Raw genomic sequence first — 22,322 nt, forward strand, 5'->3', positions numbered from 1 at the left:
GTGACGGGAACGGAGATGTGTATTGATATGGGGAAAAAATGGTCAGAAAGGTTTTTTTTTTTTTTGAATTTTGACTTTCTTCTTGATTGTCACGTTATCACTTGACGGAGGAATTAGATGGTGAACGGAGGTTTGGACATGGCTGATAAAAATTGAGAGTCAAGGGGTGTTTTTGATGAATTTGAAAGAAAATGGACTAATATGATGATCGACCTAAGGTTGATGGGGATAAACTGAAATTAGTTCTTAATCTTAATTATTCTTCAACGTCAATGGAACGAAATAAAATTTTATACTAATGATATACTTAATCCAATTAATACAAATTGTTTCTAGGATTTCTTACATTACTAATATGTACTATAATGTTTTACATTCCATTTATGATTTTTTTTTTCTTTCCAATTATTCTTTAAAAATGGAAAATGGGTATATGGATTACAATTTGGGGTGTGTGGATTTCACATCACTTATTTATTGGTCTTTTCAGGAACAATATTCATTTGTATTGAACAAACATATTATTGAAATTAAGGTTGTGTTATTTTTTTTAATCAATATTATGTCATTGCTAGAAAGTGATTGAAAATGAATTTGATTTGTAAAGATGAGAAAGGGAAGTGTAGACGGAATTGAGAGAAGTTTCTGAAGCTGCTGTAAAGGGTTTTGACATTCAATAACCCGAGAAGGGGGTACAATTAATGAGATAGGCAGCAGACTTCACAGCTTATCCCAAATACTCATGAGGTATATCCATGCCAAATAAGGAGACACGAACAACTTCAAGCAAAACTGTCGATTTTTCCTCTCTGCTTCCATTTTGCTGAGGAGTATAACTATTTGAAGTCTGATGTCGAATTTCATGGGACTGCATAAACTCTTGCATAAGGCCATTAACATATTCACCGCCATTGTCAGACTGAAAAACTCGAATAACCTGTTGATATTGTGTAGACACCATCTTGTGAAATTCTGTGGATCTATAATAAACATTGCTCTTGTTTTTCAGTAGAGACACCCAAGTCATGTGAGTGCAATCATCAATAAATGTAACAAACTACCAGGCGCTAGAGAGAGAATGACTCTTTGCAGGACCCAAACATCAGAATGAATATTCATAAAAGGAATATGACTTTTATTTAGGCTTGGGGAATATGAAATACGGTGGCTCTTGGCCAGTTCACATATGTCACAACGAAAATCTGAATAGTCGACACCCGAAAATAATTGCAATTGCAGCTTCTTAAGATAACTGAAGTTTAGATGTCCTAAACAATGGTGTCAAAGCCACACATGCATCTTTCGTAGCACTCTCGGCTCCATTGACTTGATTAGTTTGACCTAAAAGATGTTTATGTTTTTCTCCAGTCTCTGTCAGATCCATGTAGTATAATTTTCTCATTTTTACACCATAACCCAAAATCCGCCGAGTCAGAATGTCCTGAAACACACAGAAAGAATGATAGAATATACATGAAAGGGCAAGAATAATTTGACTAACAGATATGAGATTATACGCTAAGGAAGGAACAACCAACACATAATCTAGGGTTAAAAAATCGGACAAGACAACAGCTGTAGAAACAATATTTTGAGATGAGGGTCTTAGTTTTTCCAAGAGACTAGAGTCATTTGTCATGTGGTTAGAAGCTCATGTGTCAATTATCCAAGAGCTATTCGAAGTAACCTTACCAATACCAATCAAACCTGACTAGGCTACATTAGCTGAGGTATTAGATGGATGCTCTTCCTCTATGGTTGCAACTGCAACCTTGCTTACGTTTGTTTGAGATTTATTGGTGAAGTCCCACCAATCGGGATATCCAATTGTTTCATAGCACCTTACTTTGGAGTGACCAATCTCTCCACAATGAGTACACTTGAGAATTGCCATTTGAGTAAAGAATTTGATCGGGTTCGAAATTTGAGGATTCAGGGATGGTTTGATTTCAATAATTGTGCAACGGATTTGTGGTGGTGGTTTTGGAATTCGATTTGAGGATACGATACACAGCAACAAGTTCCAGTTCTGATACCAAGTAGAAAAGAATAACTTGATATGTTTTGGAATGCTTCAATGTATTAAGCCTCTCTAAATAGGAGGTTTATATAAAATACAATTGTAGTGTTAATAAGAAAATATCTCCTACATCTATACAAAAATGTGTAACCTACGCATACAAAGAAATTATTATTATTTTTTTTTTGGATTGAAAACAAAAGCTATTTTTTTTTTTTCCCTACACCTCGTAGAGACCGTATCACCTATCCGATAGTTAATTTGTGGAAAACTCTCTTCTACATTGGGTGATTCTTGTAGTGTCGTAGTTTAAGATATAAACCATATCTCGTACCGCACATAATCAGTCTTGACTGTCACTGTCTCTTGTCATGGAAATGCTTCATCCTCTCTTGAGCCACTTGTAGACTTCAACATTATGAGAAGTTTAGCAAAAATCTAAACTTGATGAAAATCCAATATTAATTGCAATTCTTGAATTTTAAATCATCAGAATGCTTGTCGATCACTAGATGCCCTTCAATTGAGGTCTTTGGATGTAAGATGTCAATAAGGTCAGTTGTAGCTAAGAGCTAATGCAGCTAGCTGACAAGACTGGTTGTGCGGTCTTGTGATGTGCTGAGAAAAGGCCTATGATATTTCTGCACATCCACAGTGCCAACCAACCACTAGGTGGATCTAAAAGCTCCAGGGAAGGAATCAATACTGAAGGCCCCTGCCAATTGTTCAGGCACCCCACAACAGAATGCTTTCCTAAAAATTATTTCAAGTACAAGTATACAACAAAGCATGGACACATAGTAAAAATGTGAGACATCAAACACCCAAAAGCTGTCAAAAATCAACAATTCGCAAGCATCCCATGTATTGTGTTTTAGCAGAATCAGATTTGTCCTATACATCCTGTGTAGCTGATAACAGATCCTTTTCATTTTTCCATATATCTAAAAACTGAACCCAATACTATCCCTATGCATGGGAAAAGTTGGTTTGATACGTGTTCCTGATGCAGATTCCCCTAAACCCAAAACCATATCTCTAACCTTTCAGGAACATGCTTCTGAACTCATCATTAGATTTTGGCTTTTCATCATCCGGATCCTCAGTTTTTGGCTTATTCGTGCTCCAACCAAGTGCAGCAACATTCCTTGGAACTGCAAATGTGTTCTTCCCCTTAAGAAGAACATTGTCGCTTCTTTGGCGTGGCTCACCAGATCCACTGGCTGCACCGGTTTGATCAGTATGCCCTGTCAGAATAATTAATAAACATAATAAGAAATACATCAAACTGGAAAACACATCATGACCGCAAGGTAGAAAATACGTTTCTCATCCCAGAAAAAGAATTCAAATCAAACTGACGATTAGGTACGTATAGACCTAAATACATGGCTACTTGTGAACATTCAAATACATAATTCAGTTAAAATTTGGGTAACAAGTCCTTCAAGCTTACAAGAAATGCATGTCAAGTCAGAAACTAGCTAGTCTTCATAGTTCATATATAACATGAGATCCTAATCAACAGGCAATTTGTTGAGTCGTGCTTATCCACTTGCATTTCTCAAACTCTACTCAAGTAATGTTTAACAAAAATGAAATAGCCAAAGAACTTGGAAAGACACTTTTGAAGATGCACACAGTCCCCTTTCCAAACTTCAATGTAATCTCTGCAGGACTAGGTGTGTCTTACTGGGATTAATTAGTTTTATTATGTTTAAGAGAAAAATTCTACTGATCATCCCCAAAAAATAAAAGAAACTGAAAACTTCTTTCAAATCATCAAGTACTATAGGTCGCTCTTTCTATTGTACAAGTCAAGTGAGATTAGTTTTTCTATTGTACACGCAAGATTAGTTGGATTAGCCCACTTTTCTGTTGGTTATATAATTACTTAATACTTATGCAGCTCTCTTGATTGCCTCTGCATCGGCCACGTTTGGTTAATTCTTTATTTTAGGGGTGTCTCCATTGCCAGGATAATTACTGAAGAGCTTTTGTGTTCCCATATGTGATATAGAAACCACCCAAAACCCATGATTTCATACCCTCAAAGCCATTGTAGATTCTAATATCAGGACCAAGATTATGCTGATTGCTACATAAACTATGGTTTCTGTTATAATATTACAATTATTTTTGAGCATTACTATCAAAATCTTCTATATTTTGTGATCCAGCACATGAATAGGTCCAAATAAGTCATCAAACAAAAAAGTAGATACAAAGCCGAAGATGTAGAGCCTAATATGATTTAGATATGAAAACGAAATCATACTCACCAGCATGGTAATGCACAGATGAACATGAAATGTGCATAGAAAGAAAGTAGAATAACTAATGTAACCTAGTAAACCTACCATGTTCTTTCTTGCCACGCTTCGGATCTGATCGTGCAATGCTCAACTTCTTCCCTAGGAGTGTCTTCTTATTTTTTGCTACAGCTGCAGCAAGGTGTGCATCATCCGAGAAGTCCACATATGCTAGTCCCTTCATAAGTCAATTAAGAGGACAACGTAAATTCAGAACACTCTACGCCTAAAAACATATATAAATAAATCAAAATCAAAATCAAAATCAAAAACAAAAACAAAAACAAAAAATTTAATAGAGAAACAAGTGAATACAAAGAACACACTTCGGTCAGATGACCACAATAATAGCATAATGGAACCGTATATATTATAGAGAAGAAGAAAACTATTATAAGATAACCTGCATATACTTGTTTCTGTTCAGCATTAAATATATGCTTATGGTTTTTCTTTTTCTATTTAACCGCTGAAGGAGGTCCTCCAGGGGTATGATAAATGAAACGATTTCAGCAATGCAGTTTACAACTTTATGTAAGCATAATGCCCGATATAATGCAGTTTGCTCCCTTATCCCCAACACAGCATATCTACAGTTCATTAATCCTAATCTAATCATGACCTTTGCACCTAAGGCAGTCCACTACTTATGTATCAGACTAATAAAATACATCAGACAAGCTATCAATGTGTCTTAAGACTCATATCAAGGCAAGAAGGTATGACATGTAGGTGCACAAAGACATGAAATTAGTTATAGTTGAGAGAGATAGAGATACCTACCCTTGACTTTCCAGTGAATTTGTCCTTCAGTATTCGAATAGCAACAACTCCTCCAACATCACTGAAGAACTGGTGAAGATGTTCATTATTTGCCTGCACAAGTTATCACCCACAGTATAAGATCATACATTGACCAAAAGAAACAAAGTAACGGATATAAAGATCATGCACGTGTACTGCATACAAGAGAATAAGGAGGGATGCTGGTGGTGTATACTTGCCTTCAAGTTCAGGTTTGATACAAAAGCAGTGCATTGGTCAGCGTATACTTTTGTTTTCTCTTGAACAGGCTCCTTCATCTCACTTTGTACACCTTTGACACCCTTGGCTTTCATCTCTGTCCCTTCATTTTGTTCAGCTAAGTTTTGGACCTCATATTCCTTCTTTTTCTTTTGACCTGCATCCTTTTGTCTCTTTGCTAAAGGTTGTTCACTTGCATCTGAAGCTTGCTTTCTCTTGTCGCGCACATTTTTTTTGAAAGAATTGTCCCTCTCTTCGGTCAATTGGGGTTCTTGCTTGGACCGAAATAGTTGAAGCTCCTGTAGACGGGGAGCAACCTAACATAAAGTCAAGTATACCCACTCTGTTAACACCTTCAATCAATCAGTTATCATAAAATTGTTCTCTGACCATATATAAAAGAAAATTAATACTTGAAATTTCTAAAAGAAAAATGATGTGAAATCTTTACAAAGATCGTACATGATTTCAGTTTCTATAAAACTATGATCCAATTCCCCAATGAAATATATCATATTTCTGATTTAAAAAATGTTTGAACCTCAAATGAACATTCAGTTTGAATTGTACTGAGTGAAGATATACCTTTTGTTGTGCATGGTCGAAATCATCCAATGAACCAAACTCCCTCTCAAAGCGCAACCACAGGTAGCAGATGTCCTGAATTATTCTGTTTTTTAGGGGGGTGCACGCATCATCTAATCCAAAAATAAATTATGTAGCAAATGACTGAACTTCTATTAATAATAAAGCTGATGCAATTCCGAACTCAAAATCAAATGAAGAACAAGGAAATCATGTGAGAGAAGTCCCTATAGGATTTCTATTAAAATTCTAATTCAAAATAAATTTAAATAAATATGCCGCGCCCACTTTCTCTGAACTACAGACTTAAATACCCTTACAGCCCTTCAATGAAAACAAAGTCAACAAGTCTACTCTACCAGCAAAACTAATACTCAGTAACTACAGAAATAGAAATGGGGACAGCTATAAGCCAAGTGACTAATTATTCTAAAAGAGATTATTCATCCATGACAGTCACCTGATAAGTTAATTATAGAGGACGACTCAAATCAATGTATGACCAAAACGAAGCCACGCAAAATGTTTGATTGTATGACACTATGACAGATTAGGAAGACGACCTTACCTCTGAACCAGTGCCGGAAAATTTTTTACTGAAGCATCTCTTATATATGGAACGAGCTTCATTCACATGGCCCGATTCAATTTCCATTGCTATATAACCTTGCCAGGCTTCCATCATTGTACCACTAATAGACAAAAAATTGAATAACAAGCATGATTTTATTTTTCAATAAGCCTTTCAATGTAACAAACTAAAATTTCCAAAATCTAGGATGGCCGAACCTGATCTTCAGTAAACTTTCCCAAACCCCCCGAGCAGCAGCTATATCTTTTCCCAGATGTAGCTCTAGGCGGGCCCAATAAGCATACAAACGTAATAGGCCATCTGTGTTCTTCATCTGTGGTGATAGGTAATCTGATGCAGACTGGAAGATATATTGTTAGAATATACATATATGTAGAAGCAATAATTCCGGTTTTTCTCATAAGCACAAACAAAGAGAGTACAGGTAAAATGGAAAAGCAGACCATCAAAGAGAGCAGCAAAGTGCTCCAATAATAGAAAACCAATCCCTTTCCTAAGTAGCCTTAGGACAAACAATACTATCTATAAAATGCAAATTGTAAGATTATCTAACAGTTTAAGAATCTAGCAGAACCTATAAATTGGCAGCTCCATATTAAACCACAAGAAATGGCCCCACACCCATCCCTTTCCTTTCATGAAATAAAGAAAAGAACGTAACTGCCAGAAATTCTTTGCTCATAAGTAACTGTAGAAGTTTAAACATGAGATCATTTTCCCTCTCAGTGCTAAAGATTTGAGCATTGAACTATCTGTTTGCATTAGCAAAAGAGAAATACCTGAAATGTATCCCTTAACACTGAGTAATCCAAGGCGTGATCTCCTTCAATGGGACATGAGATTCTTCGTCTTAATCCATCTATGCGGGTGAAAAATAAATCCACATACTGAAACAAAAAGGTCCACAGTAAAATTTATTTATTTATCACAGGCAACTTTAAGTGCAAAAAGCAGACTGAAAGCTCAAATATAACATGATTAGTTACCTCATCGAGTGTTGAAAAGGTGCATTGCTGGGACTTGTAAAACACCTGAATGACAAAGAAAATGTAAGGGTGGAGAACTGCATAAAAGTGAAGCAGAATGGACACTGAACAATATAATTACTAAAACAAAACAGCTATTTTTCTTTTTTCCAATTTTTGTTCTACTAACAGGACAAACATTCTTTATATATGCAAATAATTTGTTAAGACTAACTCTAATGAGAAGTAAACCATGCAACTAGCATTGCATTTACAGTTAGAAGAATTCAGTTATCATTTTATACTACAGTGTCTGGAAAGTTCAATATTTTGGCTTGTCTTCAGAATCAAGAATGTTGGTCATCTATTCCCGTAATCAAAACCCAAAATGGAAACCACTTCCCTACTTCACTAATGCAAACTACAAAAATGACAACTAGAAACTATTCATATATCAAATTGTGGGTGTGATACACTGTATATGAACTGAAGGCATGACAGCTAGAAATAAGAAAGCATTTCATAGAGAGCACCGAATAACCCAAAAGGGAGTAAAGAATACATCTAACAGGTATTCAGTTTTGGAAAATAGAAATTGAAAAATTTAGAATTTGATATAGGTCAGGCAGTGTACCAATGTAAGCAAGAGTAGTGACATAGCCAGAGTCTGTTCAATAATAGCCTCTTTATCTTCTTCTTTTGTCTTTGTTATTTTCTATCTTTTGGCTAGGGAATATTTATAATGACCAGACAGCAATAACAATTTTTCAATCTGATAGATGCATAATGTCAAAAGGAGCCTACGAATCAAATTCGAAACAATTTTTCCACCAAATAGTTATCATTATAGAAATAAACTAATCAGACTAAATTCCTTAAGACAATGCTCTAGCCAAGAAGGTTAACACCACAAACATACAGCTGCTATCTCTTTCTCAGAAGCATGGCCACGCTCCAAGGAAAGCAAATATCTGACCCAAAGTTCTCCAACCCAGGGGCAATTCTTCACAGCCCTGGAATAAACATTGCTTATAATTCTGCCAACCTGAGAGGAAAGAGTGTAACATAATTACATGAACAGAAAATGATAGCCCGCAGAACAGGAAAGATCTAATGAGATAAATAACCTTGAATGTTTTGTCCAAGTAGTGAGTGTAATCAAACCAGAGCTGACTGGCTATAGGAAACTCTGTAATAGCGCGTTCATACAAGACTTGCACACGGACAGGGTCTCCACAAGATTGTTCAAATTTCAAGTAGTTCTAAAAAAAAAGAAGGAAAAATCAATTAATCTCTCCCAAAACAGACAATGTTTAGCAAAAGATAAGTAAATTTATAAATGAAGCAACACACTGACAACCCTGTACGAAAGAGTGGAATAACACCAAGAAATTTCTGCTGTTTCTCAGTCATGTTTTACCATCCACATTTGTGCTTGTTTATTTTTTATAACAAATTTCTCTTATCTTTGAAAAAAGGAGGTAGAATGTAGTTCCTTTAATAAACAGCTCTCTCTTTCAAGATTCTAGGAAGCAAAAATCTCAACAGATAATTACCATGAATTGTTTTAGTCTTTCTTCATCAGGCATATCATGCTGACTGATTTTTTCTTCAAAACAAACACGGGCATTGTAAATTTCCAACGCCTTTTGGTAAGCTGAGGCAACATGACTTGATATACCATCATGATCACTGCAGCCAGTGTCAACAACGATTCCTTGTTCCATCTCCCATGCCTTGTAAGCCAATAGTGTTGATCTCATATCAACATGGGGAACTGATAGCTGACGCTGGAATATAACACGAATGCGCTGAATTTGCTTCTCCCTAGCCTGCTAAGTTATAAGCATTCAGATCTCCAAATCTATTTAAACAATTAAAAGCAACTCTTTTCTAGTCAATCACATAATAATAACAGCAAACAAAAAATAGTAACCAATAACTGAGCAAATATAAGAAGACTGAAAAGTACGACCTACTAACCTGAGTGTCAGTCCCATCGATAATATGTAATATAGCTTGCTCAAACTCCCTGTAAGCTTCCCATATCTTACTCCCTTCAGATACATGCAAACCAGCTGCGGTAAGAGCACGTTCAAACAAATCTCTTGCCTTTGAAATACCAGCAGGTGAAGCTTCTTTTACTGAGGGATCATTTTCTCGAACAAAAGCTAAGTAGTCACTCCAAAGAGAGATGGACTGCATTTGAAGGTAATGTAGTTGACAGTCAAGATCACAATACAGCAATTATTCAATAGTTAAACAACATAAGCGCAGTAAGCGGATGGTTTATCCTTCCATAGTTTAAATGTTGTATACGATTACGATTGCCACAAACAGTATACAGCACCAAAAGCCGACATGACACTAATGATTTGATCTTAAACCTTAAAGACACTAAACACTGATTATAATTCAACAAATCATTTGGCATAATTAAATTAAAGAAGTAAGAACCAACCAGATAATCAAAGACTCCTTGCTCATAAAGCTTTTCGACTGTAGCGAAAGTCTCGGCTCTGCACAATTGAGTAAAAATATGATGCATATCAAATCAAGCAAACCATAAAATGAAGCTAAGATGAGCTGCGTGCACACCCGGAGCCCATGGCAACCTCGTCGTCAGCCCATTCCTGCCACATAGAGGGGGTCAATGGGAACACCTTGCTCATAGCCTCCCTCGCTCGCTGCAGCTTTTCAATGTCCGCCATTTTCCTCATCATCTTAATGTACTGCACCAAATCCACAATTCAGAAACTAAACCATAGCGCGAATCAGGTGAATGAGAAAGAGAAGATTAGCAAACGTGAATGCTTACTTGGACATTGGCGTCGTAGTTAGAGGGGTTGGTTGCGAGCTCGGCTTCGAGTGTTTGAATCTGCTGCAGATCTTCGCCGGGATCAGAGGCGGAGTCGGAATCGGAGTCGGAGGAGCTAAGATTCTGGTCAGCGGCATCCGGCATGGGTTGGTCTCCATTGTTGTTCGCTAGAGAGGTCACGGTGTGTGGTTCGGGGTTTAGGGTTTCTTCGTCCATCTCTGAAGTCTATTTGGTTTCTTTCTCTTTCTCTCGCTCTGGAATGGAAAGAGCAATCTTGACTCTTGAGTGTGTTTTTTTATTATATTTTTATTGCTATCTTGAGTGTGTTTTTCTATTTCGTTACATTTCTAAATTTAGTTTGGTAAAAAAAGTTCCTTTTAACGAAACAAAACTTTGATATCCTACCTTTTAAAAAATGGTATCTTATTTTTTAAGATACCGTTTGAACTTTTTTCCTTTTTAATTTTGGATCCGTAGCTTTTAAACGGGTTTGGAAAAAAATCATTATCCGTAATCGAAACAGATCCGTTAGTCTATTAATTAAACGAATTAAATACGGATCTAGGTTAATCAGATCCGTTAATGATAAATTAAGAAATATGTTCACTACATGTCGTTTTCTCACTACATGATAATTAAAAAAAGTTCATACCTCACCTCCTAATAAATATTATATATGTACGCAACTTTGGTATCCTTAAGTATGTCATCACGTACTCCAAATCTTTTTTATTTTTTTGTACTAATTAATAACCCAGGTACTGATATAACCCATGTACCGATATAATAACGCCACAGTGTAATTGATATAAGATGCTTAAATTCTCAAATTTCTATGATCGATTCAATGAGTTTGGTTTAACACCGTACATAATGAGGCTCTGTTGTATTGAAGTTGTTGCTTGAGTTTGGTTTAACACATTGTACATCAATGCTTGAAGTTGTTGCTGGAAATGCCAATATAACACTGAGGAAATATTAGCAGCGCATGCATATATCAAAATCATTATACATCATGATTAAACGAAATTTACACACAGCCTCAATGACAAGAGATATATATATATATATAGTCAGGATCTAGGGAGGACCTCCTTAAACTCTTAAAGTAAGGATGTTTTTAGTTATAGCATGTATTTTGACAATCAAAACCACCAATTTCCTAGTTATTTACCCACATATGTAGATATATATATATACATACTATTTTTTTTTATATCTTAAATATGTAGATACATATATTGTTAACCATTATACTCGATCAATATAAGTATCATACATGGCTAAGTCGCCAGATGGCTGCTTGACGGAGTCGCCATTTTGCTTGTATGAAGATGCTGCCAAACGTTCCCACCGCTGAGAATGAGGATCATTTATTGAAAAATGCCACCAAAATTTAAAGACAACAATCCTCGAGTTCTTTGCTCTGATTGTGAGTGCTTCGACTTTTGTTTGGGACTTGACACAATACAGTGAATGCATCCCCCTAGTCACTGCTCCTTTAACGCAATGACCAAAATGATAGACAATGTTTAAGTTGAGTGACTAATTAAAATGATATTTTTAAAAGTTAGAATGACAAGCGTTTGATTAAGTTGTAGTTGAATGACGCTATTTTTGTTGATTAAGTTGTAGTTGCATGATGCTGTTCTTTCATCTGCCATAGACTATAGTCTAGAGGGTATCTAACGTTCCATATTGATGGCGTTCAAAGATGCCTACATTTTGTTTTGGGGGACTAACTTCTATAAAGAACAAAATTATTATGAAATTAGGGAACTAAGCTCTGCAGGTTGAATCTTCTTCTCAAAAAAAAAAAAAAAAANAAAAAAAAAGTACTGCAGGTTGACTCTAAGTAGCAGTGGCTTGACTAATTTCAATCTCCTTACAAGTCTGATTCCTTTTATATTTCTCTGCTCCGGCTGGATCAAACAAGCAAGGTTTGAGTGTTTCTGTCAAGCTGTAATGGAGAAGATCGAGCATAAGTATGTGGAAGTAGGAGGGCTAAAACTTCATGTCGCTGAAATTGGGAGTGGTACGTATGATCCAGTTTTATTCCCAGATAAGCTCCATATTGATTTAAAAGTTTTGGTTCTTTCCCAGAGTACAACAACTAATTATAATGATAAGCATTGATTTCTGATATGCAGGTTCAAATGTGGTGCTTTTCCTTCATGGATTTCCAGAAATATGGTACTCTTGGAGGCACCAGATGATTGCTGTGGCTAACAATGGCTACCGAGCAATTGCCTATGATTGCAGGGGATATGGACTTTCTGAGCAGCCAGCTGAGCTTGAAAAGGCTACTTTCAATGACCTTGTTGAAGATGTTGTTGGCCTTTTGGATTCTTTGGCAATTAACAAGGTAATGTGTACGTTCTTGTCTTTATGTCTAGCAGTGGTTCTTAAAATCTAATCTGTATACGAACCCAGTTAAGAATGATAAGTCATAAGGTGGTTGAAGAAGGTTCAAATCCATATTGCCAAGATAATTCTAACCCAGATACATAATGACCAGGTTTTCCTTGTTGGTAAGGATTTTGGAGGTATGCCTGCCTACATAGTAGCTGCTCTGCATCCTGATCGAGTAGCTGGTGTCGTATCACTAGGTATTCCTTTTATGCTACCAGGTCCCGCTGCTGTCCAAAGCCATCTTCTTCCTGAAGGTTTCTATGTATCAAGGTGGCAGGTATAAAAAAATTTACTCATTTTCTTGATCAGACACCACTCTTGAGTTCTACTCATTTGCGTATGTTAATTAAGTTGTTACATGATTCAGGAGCCAGTTGGGAGGGCTGAAAAAGATTTTGGCCGCTTTGATGTTAAGTCAGTGATAAGGAACATTTACATTCTCTTTTGTGGAAGTGAGATTCCAGTAGCTGCCAAGGATCAAGAGATCATGGATTTGTTTGATCCAGCTATTCCTCTACCGTCATGGTTCTCTGAAGAAGATCTTGCAGTCTATGCATCTCTTTATGAGAAATCCGGATTCTATTTTCCATTACAAATTCCATACAGGTAGGAAGAAACATAACTCTTGCATTTACTCGGTCCTAATTATTTTCCTATAGCCCTTAGGATAAGAACATTTGGTGTACTGAATTCATATTTTTCTCAGGATAACCAAAAAAGCAAAAAGAATCGTATAATCTTAATTCCACATTAAATATAGCATCCCATCAGCATAGTTAATTGTAACAGAATGGTTCCATTGATGCAGGACTTTAGCTGTGGATTGCGGTTATACTGATCTAAAAGTCTCTGCTGCAACACTGCTTGTGATGGGTGAAAAGGACTATGTCTTCAAGTTTCCGGGGATGGGAGATTACATACGAACTGGGGCAGTGAAGCATTTTGTGCCTGATTTGGACACTGTATACATTGCAGAAGGGAATCATTTCATGCAAGAACAATTTCCAGAGCAAATTAATCAGCTAATTCTCACTTTTCTTGGAAAACATGGTATCTAATTCCATAGTTCTCGACATGCCTGGAGAATTCAAGGGAGAAAATTGATGTTCTGTCCAGTGTATGCTAAATAAATTGCAAATTTAAGAAAAATAAACTATTTTATTTGTTAAATAAATCTTGGGATCCGCATATGATTGGCTACTTGTTCTGAGAACTCTATGCTTATGAACTGGGATTATATATACTTGAGCACTGTTCCTGGGGAATAAGCAGGATGTGGACGTGAATGATTGTGGGGAGTTTGTAGAAACTGAATTTCATTTTCTTTCTGTTCTACCAAGATACAAATATATAGCAGCTCTTGCTACTGTTACAAAAGGCTATTGAAGGCTATTAAGTTAACTACATTTATATCAGTATGATACGCATTTACAAACTTACAGCAGAATCATAAGACAGCCTAATCATAACATTGAGTGCTAGCATCATGACTTGATTTGAGGAGAGGAAATCTCTCTAACAGAGTTTGTGTAAGAATTAATACTGATTCCACACATAGCAAGGTTGGATTGGACCTGATCGGAAAGGGTTGGTCATTCATGATGACCTTGATCCAAAACTGGAGTTCTGATGAGTGATGACATAGGATTAGAGTATATGTCATGGGATATAACATCTCAAAGAGGATTTGAATATGATTATGAGGTTCTTTTGAAAGGGGATATGTATGAGGTGAGGAACTGAGGATTGAATATAATTTCACTGCTTCAAGAGAATGAATGTGTTTAATTAGCATGTTCATCAGAACACAATTATGTCAAGTTGAAATCTGGTTGAAAATCCAATCTTGAATGTCTTTATGAAGGCAATATGTATGCTATAGTTTTCAATAAACGAATTTCTCGTTTTGCAATTCAGAGTCCCTTTATGATACTTGATCATGAAGTGAATGTCGTTGTTTTCTACATTATAATACATCTCATGTGAATGATACCCTCTGTTGCATTCATTCAAAAGTACCATGATGTCAGTAGAACAAAGTATCAATCCATCTCATCATTCTCATGTACTCGTATGTCTTCCTACTTTAGTTCAACTTTCCATCCATAAATGGCCTTGAGATAACCTTGCTTCTATTTGTAAGAACAATAAACTAGCCACCGAAAAAGAGAAAGGTTTATTGCAGCTTAACTTGATTTCATTCAAGCATGTATATCTGTATGAGAAGATAATTCCATGCGTGATGAGCAGCACCGTTAATGAGCATTTCCTCAGCAGTGAGCTTATGCACTGGATACTTAGTACCTCATTTACAAGAGGAGCTCGATATGATGTCATGCAAGTAGCAAGACGTACTGTACGATAATTAGCAAAATAATAGACATAAACTTGATCAAGTAATTGTTCATAATGATTTGGTTCGAGTACATCATGCGGATATAAGCATGAATTTTGTTTCTTTTACGGTTGTCAGTGTCTAGCATCTTGAAAAGCAAGTGATTTCTTATGTTTGTCCACTGCTCAGTGCCCTTTCATTTCCCCCTCCTTTGTTGTATTTCTTTGACTCTATGCGACTGATATGATAAATTCATAAATTTGATTTCCAAATCACCAACACATTTCAGAACACATAACAGTGTGCAGACCAACAATTAGTATATCCAGTTACTCGGCCTTTCATCGTTAGCGCGCAGTCATTACCTTCGAATAACATGGTGATTATAAATTAAAATAGAGATTCATAGCAAGGCCCTGCACCTTCATAGTTTAGCAACACCATATTCTTGTTGAGCCAAAGTAGTTATGGTCAATATCTGGTCTCAAATATTGTGTGACAAATATAGTTCAAGCTAATCCCCATTTAACCACAAACGTAATGGCCTGCATTCAGAAAAGGAATTGAAAAAAATTATATAACTACTATCATTCATTTTAGATTGATTGATTTCTATTGTTTTCTGGGGATGGACCTCCCACATGGTACTTATTATATATATATTCTATTTTTCTCTTTTATTCTTGTCAGCTTTGGATGTGACTACCTCATCTACCAAAGACTAGAGGTTAGCTAATATTCCATATTGATGGCGTTCATAGATGCCTACATCTTGTTTCTATAAAAGGACAAAATTAGTTGACTCTAAGAAGCAACGGTTTGACTGATTTGAATCCCTTGACAAGTCTGATTCTTGCTATATTTCTCTCCTTTTGCTGGATCAAACAAGCAAGATTTGAGTGTTTCTGTCAAGCTCTCATGGAGAAGATCGAGCATAAGTATGTGGAAGTAGGAGGACTAAAGCTTCATGTAGCTGAAATTGGAAGTGGTACGTATGATCCAGTCCAGATAAGCTCCATGTTGATTTAAAAGTTTTGGTTCTTTCCCACAGAGTACAACAACTAATAACAATGATAAGCATTGCTTTCTGATATGCAGGTTCAAATGTGGTGCTTTTCCTGCATGGATTTCCAGAAATATGGTACTCTTGGAGGCACCAGATGATTGCTGTGGCTAACAATGGCTACCGAGCAATTGCCTATGATTGCAGGGGATATGGACTTTCTGAGCAGCCAGCTGAGCTTGAAAAGGCTACTTTCAATGACCTTGTTGAAGATGTTGTTGGCCTTTTGGATTCTTTGGCCATTAACAAGGTAATGTGGATCTGTGTGTGTGTGTGTGTGTTTAGTAGTGCTTCTTAAAATTAAGTTAATGTTTAAACCCAGTTAAGCATGATATAGGTAGTTGAAGAAGGTTCATATGACCATATAGCCAAAATAATACTTACCCGGTTGCATGATGACCAGGCTTTCCTTGTTGGTAAGGATTTTGGAGCTATGCCTGCATACATAGTAGCTGCTCTCCATCCTGATCGAGTAGCTGGTGTCATATCACTAGGTATTCCTTTTTTTCTACCAGGTCCGAGTGCAGTCCAAAACCATCTTCTTCCTGAAGGGTTCTATATATCAAGGTGGCAGGTATAAAACATCTTCTCATTTTCTTGATTGACATCACTTTTCCCTAGACCTGCATCAGTTCTGATCATTTCCAATGCTGAATTATTGTACATACATATGCTTATTAAGTTGTTACCTAATTCAGGAGCCAGTTGGGAGGGCTGAAGCAGATTTTGGCCGCTTTGATGTTAAGTCGGTGATAAGGAACATCTACATACTCTTCAGTGGAAGTGAGATACCTGTAGCTGCTAAGGATCAAGAGATCATGGATTTGTTTGATCCAGCTATTCCTCTACCACCTTGGTTCTCTGAAGAAGATCTTTCAGTCTATGCATCTCTTTATGAGAAATCTGGATTCTGTTTTCCATTGCAAATACCATACAGGTAACACATAACTCTTGCATTTACTCAGTCCTAATTATTTTCAATTATTTCCCTTTAGCTTTTAGGAATTAGGATAAACAACTTGGTGTACTGATTTCATATTTTTCTCAAGATAACCAAAACACCAAAAAAAGTCGTATGATCATAGTTCTACATGGAATAGAATATCTTCATTTGTTAATTGTATTAGAATTGATTCCACCTATGCAGGGCTTCAGCAGTGGATTGCGGTTACAGTTCTGATCTAAAAGTCATTTCTCCAACACTGCTTGTAATGGGTGAGAAAGACTATTTCTTCAAGTTTCCAGGGATCGGAGATTACATAAGGACTGGGGCAGTGAAGCATTTTGTGCCTGATATGGACCTTAAATACATTGCAGAAGGGAATCATTTTGTGCAAGAACAACTTCCAGAGCAGATTAATCAGCTAATTCTCAGTTTCCTTGGAAAACATGGTATCTGACTCTATATTGCTTGACGTACCTAGAGAATTCAAGGGAAAAAATTGATGTTCTGTCTAGTGTATGCAAATTACATTGCATATTTGGGTCAAAGAAACTATTTCCAATGTTAAATAAAATCTTGTGATCGGCATCTGATTTGCTACTTGTTCTGAAAACTCTATGTTCATGAACTAGGATTTCCTGTATTTGAGCACTGTTTCTGTGAATAAGTTCAGGCCATCAGCCTATGAATATGAACAGTTTGTCAAAGATTACTTATTCCACAGCTAGGCAAGGTGAGATATCAAGACTTATTGAATGCATGCATGTTGGTGTTAGAATTGTCTGGTTGGCATGCTTCCAGTGAATTTGGGCCTGAAATGAAAGGGTTGGTCATTATGATGACCTTGATCCAAAACTGGAGTTCAGATGACATAGCATTGGTGACCAATGCCATTGGAGTATATATATAATCTTAAATAGGATTTAGATATGATTATTCGGTTAGGATTGAATAAAGTATATATCACACGTACGTGTACTGCTTCAACTGTAGTTTGAAGTACAGTTTTCTGATGCTATAAAATGAATATGTTTAGCATGGTCATCAGAATTCAAGTATGTCAAATTAAAATTTGGTTGAGATCCAATCTTGAATGTCTTTTTGAAGGCAATATGCTAAAGGAATTTCTCTTTTTGCAATTCGGAGTCACCTTTATAATACTTGATGATGAAAGAATTTGTTTTCAACATCATCATCCATCTCAAGTGAATGGTATCCTCTGTTGTATACATTTAAAAGTACCATGTTTCCAATATAGCAAAACAACAATCTGTTCTGCACAATATTAAACTCACATTATTTTCTCCTACTTTGATATTTTCCAACCATAAATGTCCTTGAGATAACCTTGCAACTATATATAAGAACAGTAAATTAGTCACTGGGAAAGAGACTGATTTATAGCAGCTTAAATTTATCAACTATCTAACTCTTTTTTCATTGATTTCATTCAAGCATGGTTTATATCTGTATCAGAAGATAATTACACGCGTGATGAGCACCACTACTGTTAATGAGCTTTTCCTCCCTGGTAAGCTCATGCACTGCAATACTTTAGTACCTGCTTATCCTCAAATGGAGCTCAATCTGATGTCATCCATCTGGTAAGAATAAAAGATGCTCGGAATATAAACTTGATCAAGTGATTGTTCATTATGATTACAGTTTGAGTACATATATCATGCTGATATATATAAGCATGCATTTTGTTTGGTTTGGTTTGGTAGGTACTAATGATATTACGATTGTGTGTGTCCAGCATCTGGAAAACAAGTGATGATATCTTATGGTTGTCCCACTTGTCCACTGGTCTACTCTTATGATGCTTCTTAGCTTGCAACACTATCCGATACAGTGATAATAAGGATAAGTACATCCTGACAATTTCATCAGCCTTGGCCTTTCCTTTCCTTGCCATGAATCAATTTTTCGCTCCTTTGCCGTATCTCTTTGGCTCTATGCTACTTGTATGGAAAAGTTTGATTTCCAAGTCACAAACACAGTTGAGAGCATATAAAAGTGTGCAGACCAACAATTAGTATATCCAGTTACTCGGTCTTTCATCGATAGCACGCAGTCATTGCCTTTTAGAAAAATCTACCCACACTATCACCATGCTACCTGCTTAGCTAGAAATAGCATTCTCTGTCGATTCATTTGCTTATTTTATACTCATCCTGGAACCGGAACTGTCTACTTTTTTTTTTTTTTTCTTCTTCTCAAGTTTTTTATCCTCCAATGTCAAGGAACTGATCTTTTAATTAAAGTTTGAATATTAATCTACTCCCTCTTCATTATAAGCTGAAATTAATAGAAACCGGCCAACTACCTTGGATGCCATACATACTTTGAGGTTATCCCCAAATACACACCAGTGTACTAAACAATCTTGGCCTGCTTAAAAGAACGAGAAGAAACAAAACAAAAGAATACTATAATTAGCATTATTTACTCAAATCGACCCACAATTGGACTAAACTAATATGCTTATTAGTTCAAAGAGAAAATACTAAAAGTTCTGCTAAAAAGTCCCGTTCGTAATAGTTGTTTGTTGTTGTTTTTGGATGACTTCATATATGGTACTAAATAAATTTTTCCGTTTGTAGTTAACTTTGGATGATTAGATGCTCCATAGAGTAGAGACTATAGGTTGCAGACTGTGCAGTAGCTTCCTTGATCTCAGCATATTCTTTCAGCTAGAATACTTCAATTTTGAAAGGACAAGATTATCATCTAAGCTCTATAAAATGACGCGAGCAGTACAAATCCAGGAAGCAATTGCTCATTTGCATTACACCTCCTTTGTTTCATTTCTCTGCACTAGCTCAATCAAACAAGATTTGATTTTTTGATCTTATCGATCTGTCATGGAAAAGATCGAGCACAAGTTTGTGGAAGTAGGAGGACTAAAGCTTCATGTAGCTGAAATTGGACGTGGTAAGCACATATTTTGTCCATATATCCCAGCTGTTTGAGTGTTTACACTTTCCACCCATTACAAGTGATAAATTATAAGTAATGACAAGTAGTTACTAATTCGGAATGCAGGTCCAAAGGTGGTGGTTTTCCTGCATGGATTTCCTGAAATATGGTACTCGTGGAGGCACCAAATGATTGCTGTGGCCAACAATGGCTACCGGGCGATTGCCTTTGATTGCAGGGGATATGGACTTTCTGAGCTGCCAGCTGAGCCCGAAAAGGCAACTTTCAAGGACCTTGTTGACGAGGTTGTTGGAGTTCTGGATGCTTTGGCCATCGACAAGGTAATATATGCGTTAGTACATACACTAATCGTTTTATTTTGATTGTAGAGAGCCCTGGTCATCCAGAATTCCGTAACACTTGTTGATGTATTGATCGAGTCTCATCCCATAATGTTATTCACCAAGCAAAGGTTCATTGATCAATTAAAGCTGTCAGTATGTTGATCAGTTGTCTTTGAACCAAGTGAAGTAAAAGACCTGTCTTGTAGAACCAAGTGGAACATATAATTATAGATTGAAGCTAAATGATAAGTACTGATAATATTACAGTACCTACTTACAACTCTAGAATGATCAATCAAGAACAGTTGATCGATCTGCAAGTGCTAATACATAGAAACTATTATATCCCACTCATGAGTCATGATACATTCCTTGCTTTCTATAACACAAACTGTTGCTAATGCTGTTTAGCATCAATGTTTTTTCCGAGTGCGTCATCAAACATGTGCAATTGTACTGTGATTTATGAAGTACTTCTTGATACAAGAACTTGACGTTAATTATATCTATACACCATTCTAACTTAGCTTTGATAAATTACCAGGCTTTCCTTGTTGGGAAGGATTTTGGATCTATAACTGAATACCTGGTAGCTGCTGCTTATCCCGAACGAATAGGTGGTCTCATATCACTAGGTATCCCTTTCATGCTGCCAGATCCTTCTGCTGTCCAAAATCATCTTCTTCCTGAAGGATTCTACATATCAAGGTGGCAGGTATGAATCGCATTTATATGATCATTTTCATGATCGACAACGCTTTTCCCTAGCCTGCATCAGTTGTAATCATGAGCTATGGCATTGTTGCATATGTTAATAATGTTGTTACATAATTACAGGAGCCAGGGAGAGCAGAAGCAGATTTTGGCCGCTTTGATGTCAAGTCGGTGGTAAGGAACATCTACATTCTCTTCTCCAGAAGTGAGGTCCCAATAGCTGCTAAGGATCAAGAAATCATGGATTTGTTTGATCCAGCTATTCCTCTACCGCCAGGGCTGTCGGAGGAAGATCTTTAGGTCTATGCATCTCTGTATGAGACGTCTGGATTCGGTTTTGCTCTGAGAGTACCATACAGGTAGGGAATTGATATCAAGAAACAAACTTGTTGCACTCACTTCTCCAAGACCAGCTTCTAATCATTTTCACATTCTTCATGACATAAAAAATATTTCTTAAATTTGACAATATTCTTAATTGTATTGGAAAATGTTTTCATTGATGCAGGAGTTTAACAGTGGATTGTGGTTATACGATCCAAAAGTCTCAGCTCCAACACTGCTAATCCAGGGTGAGAAAGACTACCTCTTGAACTTTCCGGGGACTGAAGACTACATTCGATCTGGGGCAATGAAGCACATTGTGCCTGACTTGGACATCACCTTCATTGCAGAAGGGGGTCACTTTGTGCAAGAAGTACTTCCTGAGAAAATTAATGAGCTAATCCTCACTTTCCTCGCCAAACATGGCATCTGATTCAACGTTTCTCCATGTGCCTGAGGACCAATTTAATGTTCCATCTGTCGGTTTCCCTTGTTATCAAATGTTGTGCTCCTTGTGTGATTTTCTATAGTTGTTCTGAAATACATGCTATGAACTTTGATTTTCTGTATTCGCCTGAGCTTTAGATAGCAAATCATAAGGTTAAAATCATAACTGTTAAATGTGGTGAGAGGTCTCTTGTGAAACCAGAAATGGTAAATCCAACATCATTTATACTTAAAATCACACACATTCAACGATCACTTGGATACATTCATGCAGCTGTCAACGTATAAGACAACCAATAGCTGCTCATTAAGTTCAGAATATGGTCAATACAACAAGTCTCCATGGGTGCTTCCTCAAATTCAGGTTAGTCTTTACTGCCATCATTTTGTTCAATTGGTTCCACGCTCATGGTCTCTGCATCAATCTCATCATTACCTGCTTCTGGTTTAAGGGATGGTGCAGTCGGAGGAGTCAATACCTCTGCAACCAGCTCTACTAGCTC

At 36.6% G+C, this 22,322-nt stretch overlaps 4 protein-coding genes and 1 pseudogene across 5 annotated transcripts in view; 3 read left to right on the forward strand and 2 right to left on the reverse strand.

The window, feature by feature from the left end:
* Positions 1–2,298: 2,298 nt before the first annotated feature.
* LOC101290954 (squamous cell carcinoma antigen recognized by T-cells 3-like) lies at positions 2,299–10,596 on the reverse strand. Its single transcript, XM_004299980.1, has 16 exons — positions 10,316–10,596; positions 10,096–10,229; positions 9,959–10,016; positions 9,481–9,696; positions 9,054–9,329; positions 8,625–8,759; positions 8,417–8,542; positions 7,519–7,563; positions 7,312–7,419; positions 6,730–6,872; positions 6,509–6,632; positions 5,941–6,015; positions 5,337–5,672; positions 5,116–5,208; positions 4,381–4,510; positions 2,299–3,267 (listed from the first exon to the last, which is right to left on the reverse strand). The coding sequence occupies exons 1-16, from the start codon at positions 10,529–10,531 to the stop codon at positions 3,059–3,061; spliced, it is 2,424 nt and encodes an 807-aa protein (XP_004300028.1). The 5' UTR covers positions 10,532–10,596; the 3' UTR covers positions 2,299–3,058.
* Positions 10,597–12,219: 1,623 nt separating this feature from the next.
* On the forward strand, positions 12,220–14,126 carry LOC101291243 (bifunctional epoxide hydrolase 2-like). Its single transcript, XM_004299981.1, has 5 exons — positions 12,220–12,350; positions 12,466–12,680; positions 12,834–13,004; positions 13,095–13,333; positions 13,536–14,126. The coding sequence occupies exons 1-5, from the start codon at positions 12,281–12,283 to the stop codon at positions 13,783–13,785; spliced, it is 945 nt and encodes a 314-aa protein (XP_004300029.1). The 5' UTR covers positions 12,220–12,280; the 3' UTR covers positions 13,786–14,126.
* Positions 14,127–15,814: 1,688 nt separating this feature from the next.
* LOC101291530 (bifunctional epoxide hydrolase 2-like) lies at positions 15,815–17,788 on the forward strand. The gene is made up of 5 exons (XM_004299982.1): positions 15,815–16,050; positions 16,161–16,375; positions 16,529–16,699; positions 16,824–17,062; positions 17,273–17,788. The coding sequence occupies exons 1-5, from the start codon at positions 15,981–15,983 to the stop codon at positions 17,523–17,525; spliced, it is 948 nt and encodes a 315-aa protein (XP_004300030.1). The 5' UTR covers positions 15,815–15,980; the 3' UTR covers positions 17,526–17,788.
* A 2,147-nt stretch (positions 17,789–19,935) lies between these two features.
* Positions 19,936–21,805, forward strand: LOC101291829 (annotated as a pseudogene). Its single transcript, XR_184712.1, has 5 exons — positions 19,936–20,005; positions 20,117–20,331; positions 20,879–21,049; positions 21,172–21,407; positions 21,557–21,805. The product of XR_184712.1 is annotated as a bifunctional epoxide hydrolase 2-like (transcript).
* Positions 21,806–22,184: 379 nt separating this feature from the next.
* Positions 22,185–22,322, reverse strand: part of LOC101312643 (DNA-directed RNA polymerase III subunit rpc9-like) — a 2,030-nt gene continuing 1,892 nt past the window's right edge. The window contains exon 5 of the mRNA XM_004301528.1: positions 22,185–22,319. Coding sequence (XP_004301576.1) covers positions 22,185–22,319 — 135 coding nt within the window. The remainder of the gene's footprint in view (positions 22,320–22,322) is intronic.

Source organism: Fragaria vesca, linkage group LG5, assembly GCF_000184155.1.
Source record: "Fragaria vesca subsp. vesca linkage group LG5, FraVesHawaii_1.0, whole genome shotgun sequence".
In the NCBI taxonomy this organism is placed as follows: Eukaryota; Viridiplantae; Streptophyta; class Magnoliopsida; order Rosales; family Rosaceae; genus Fragaria; species Fragaria vesca.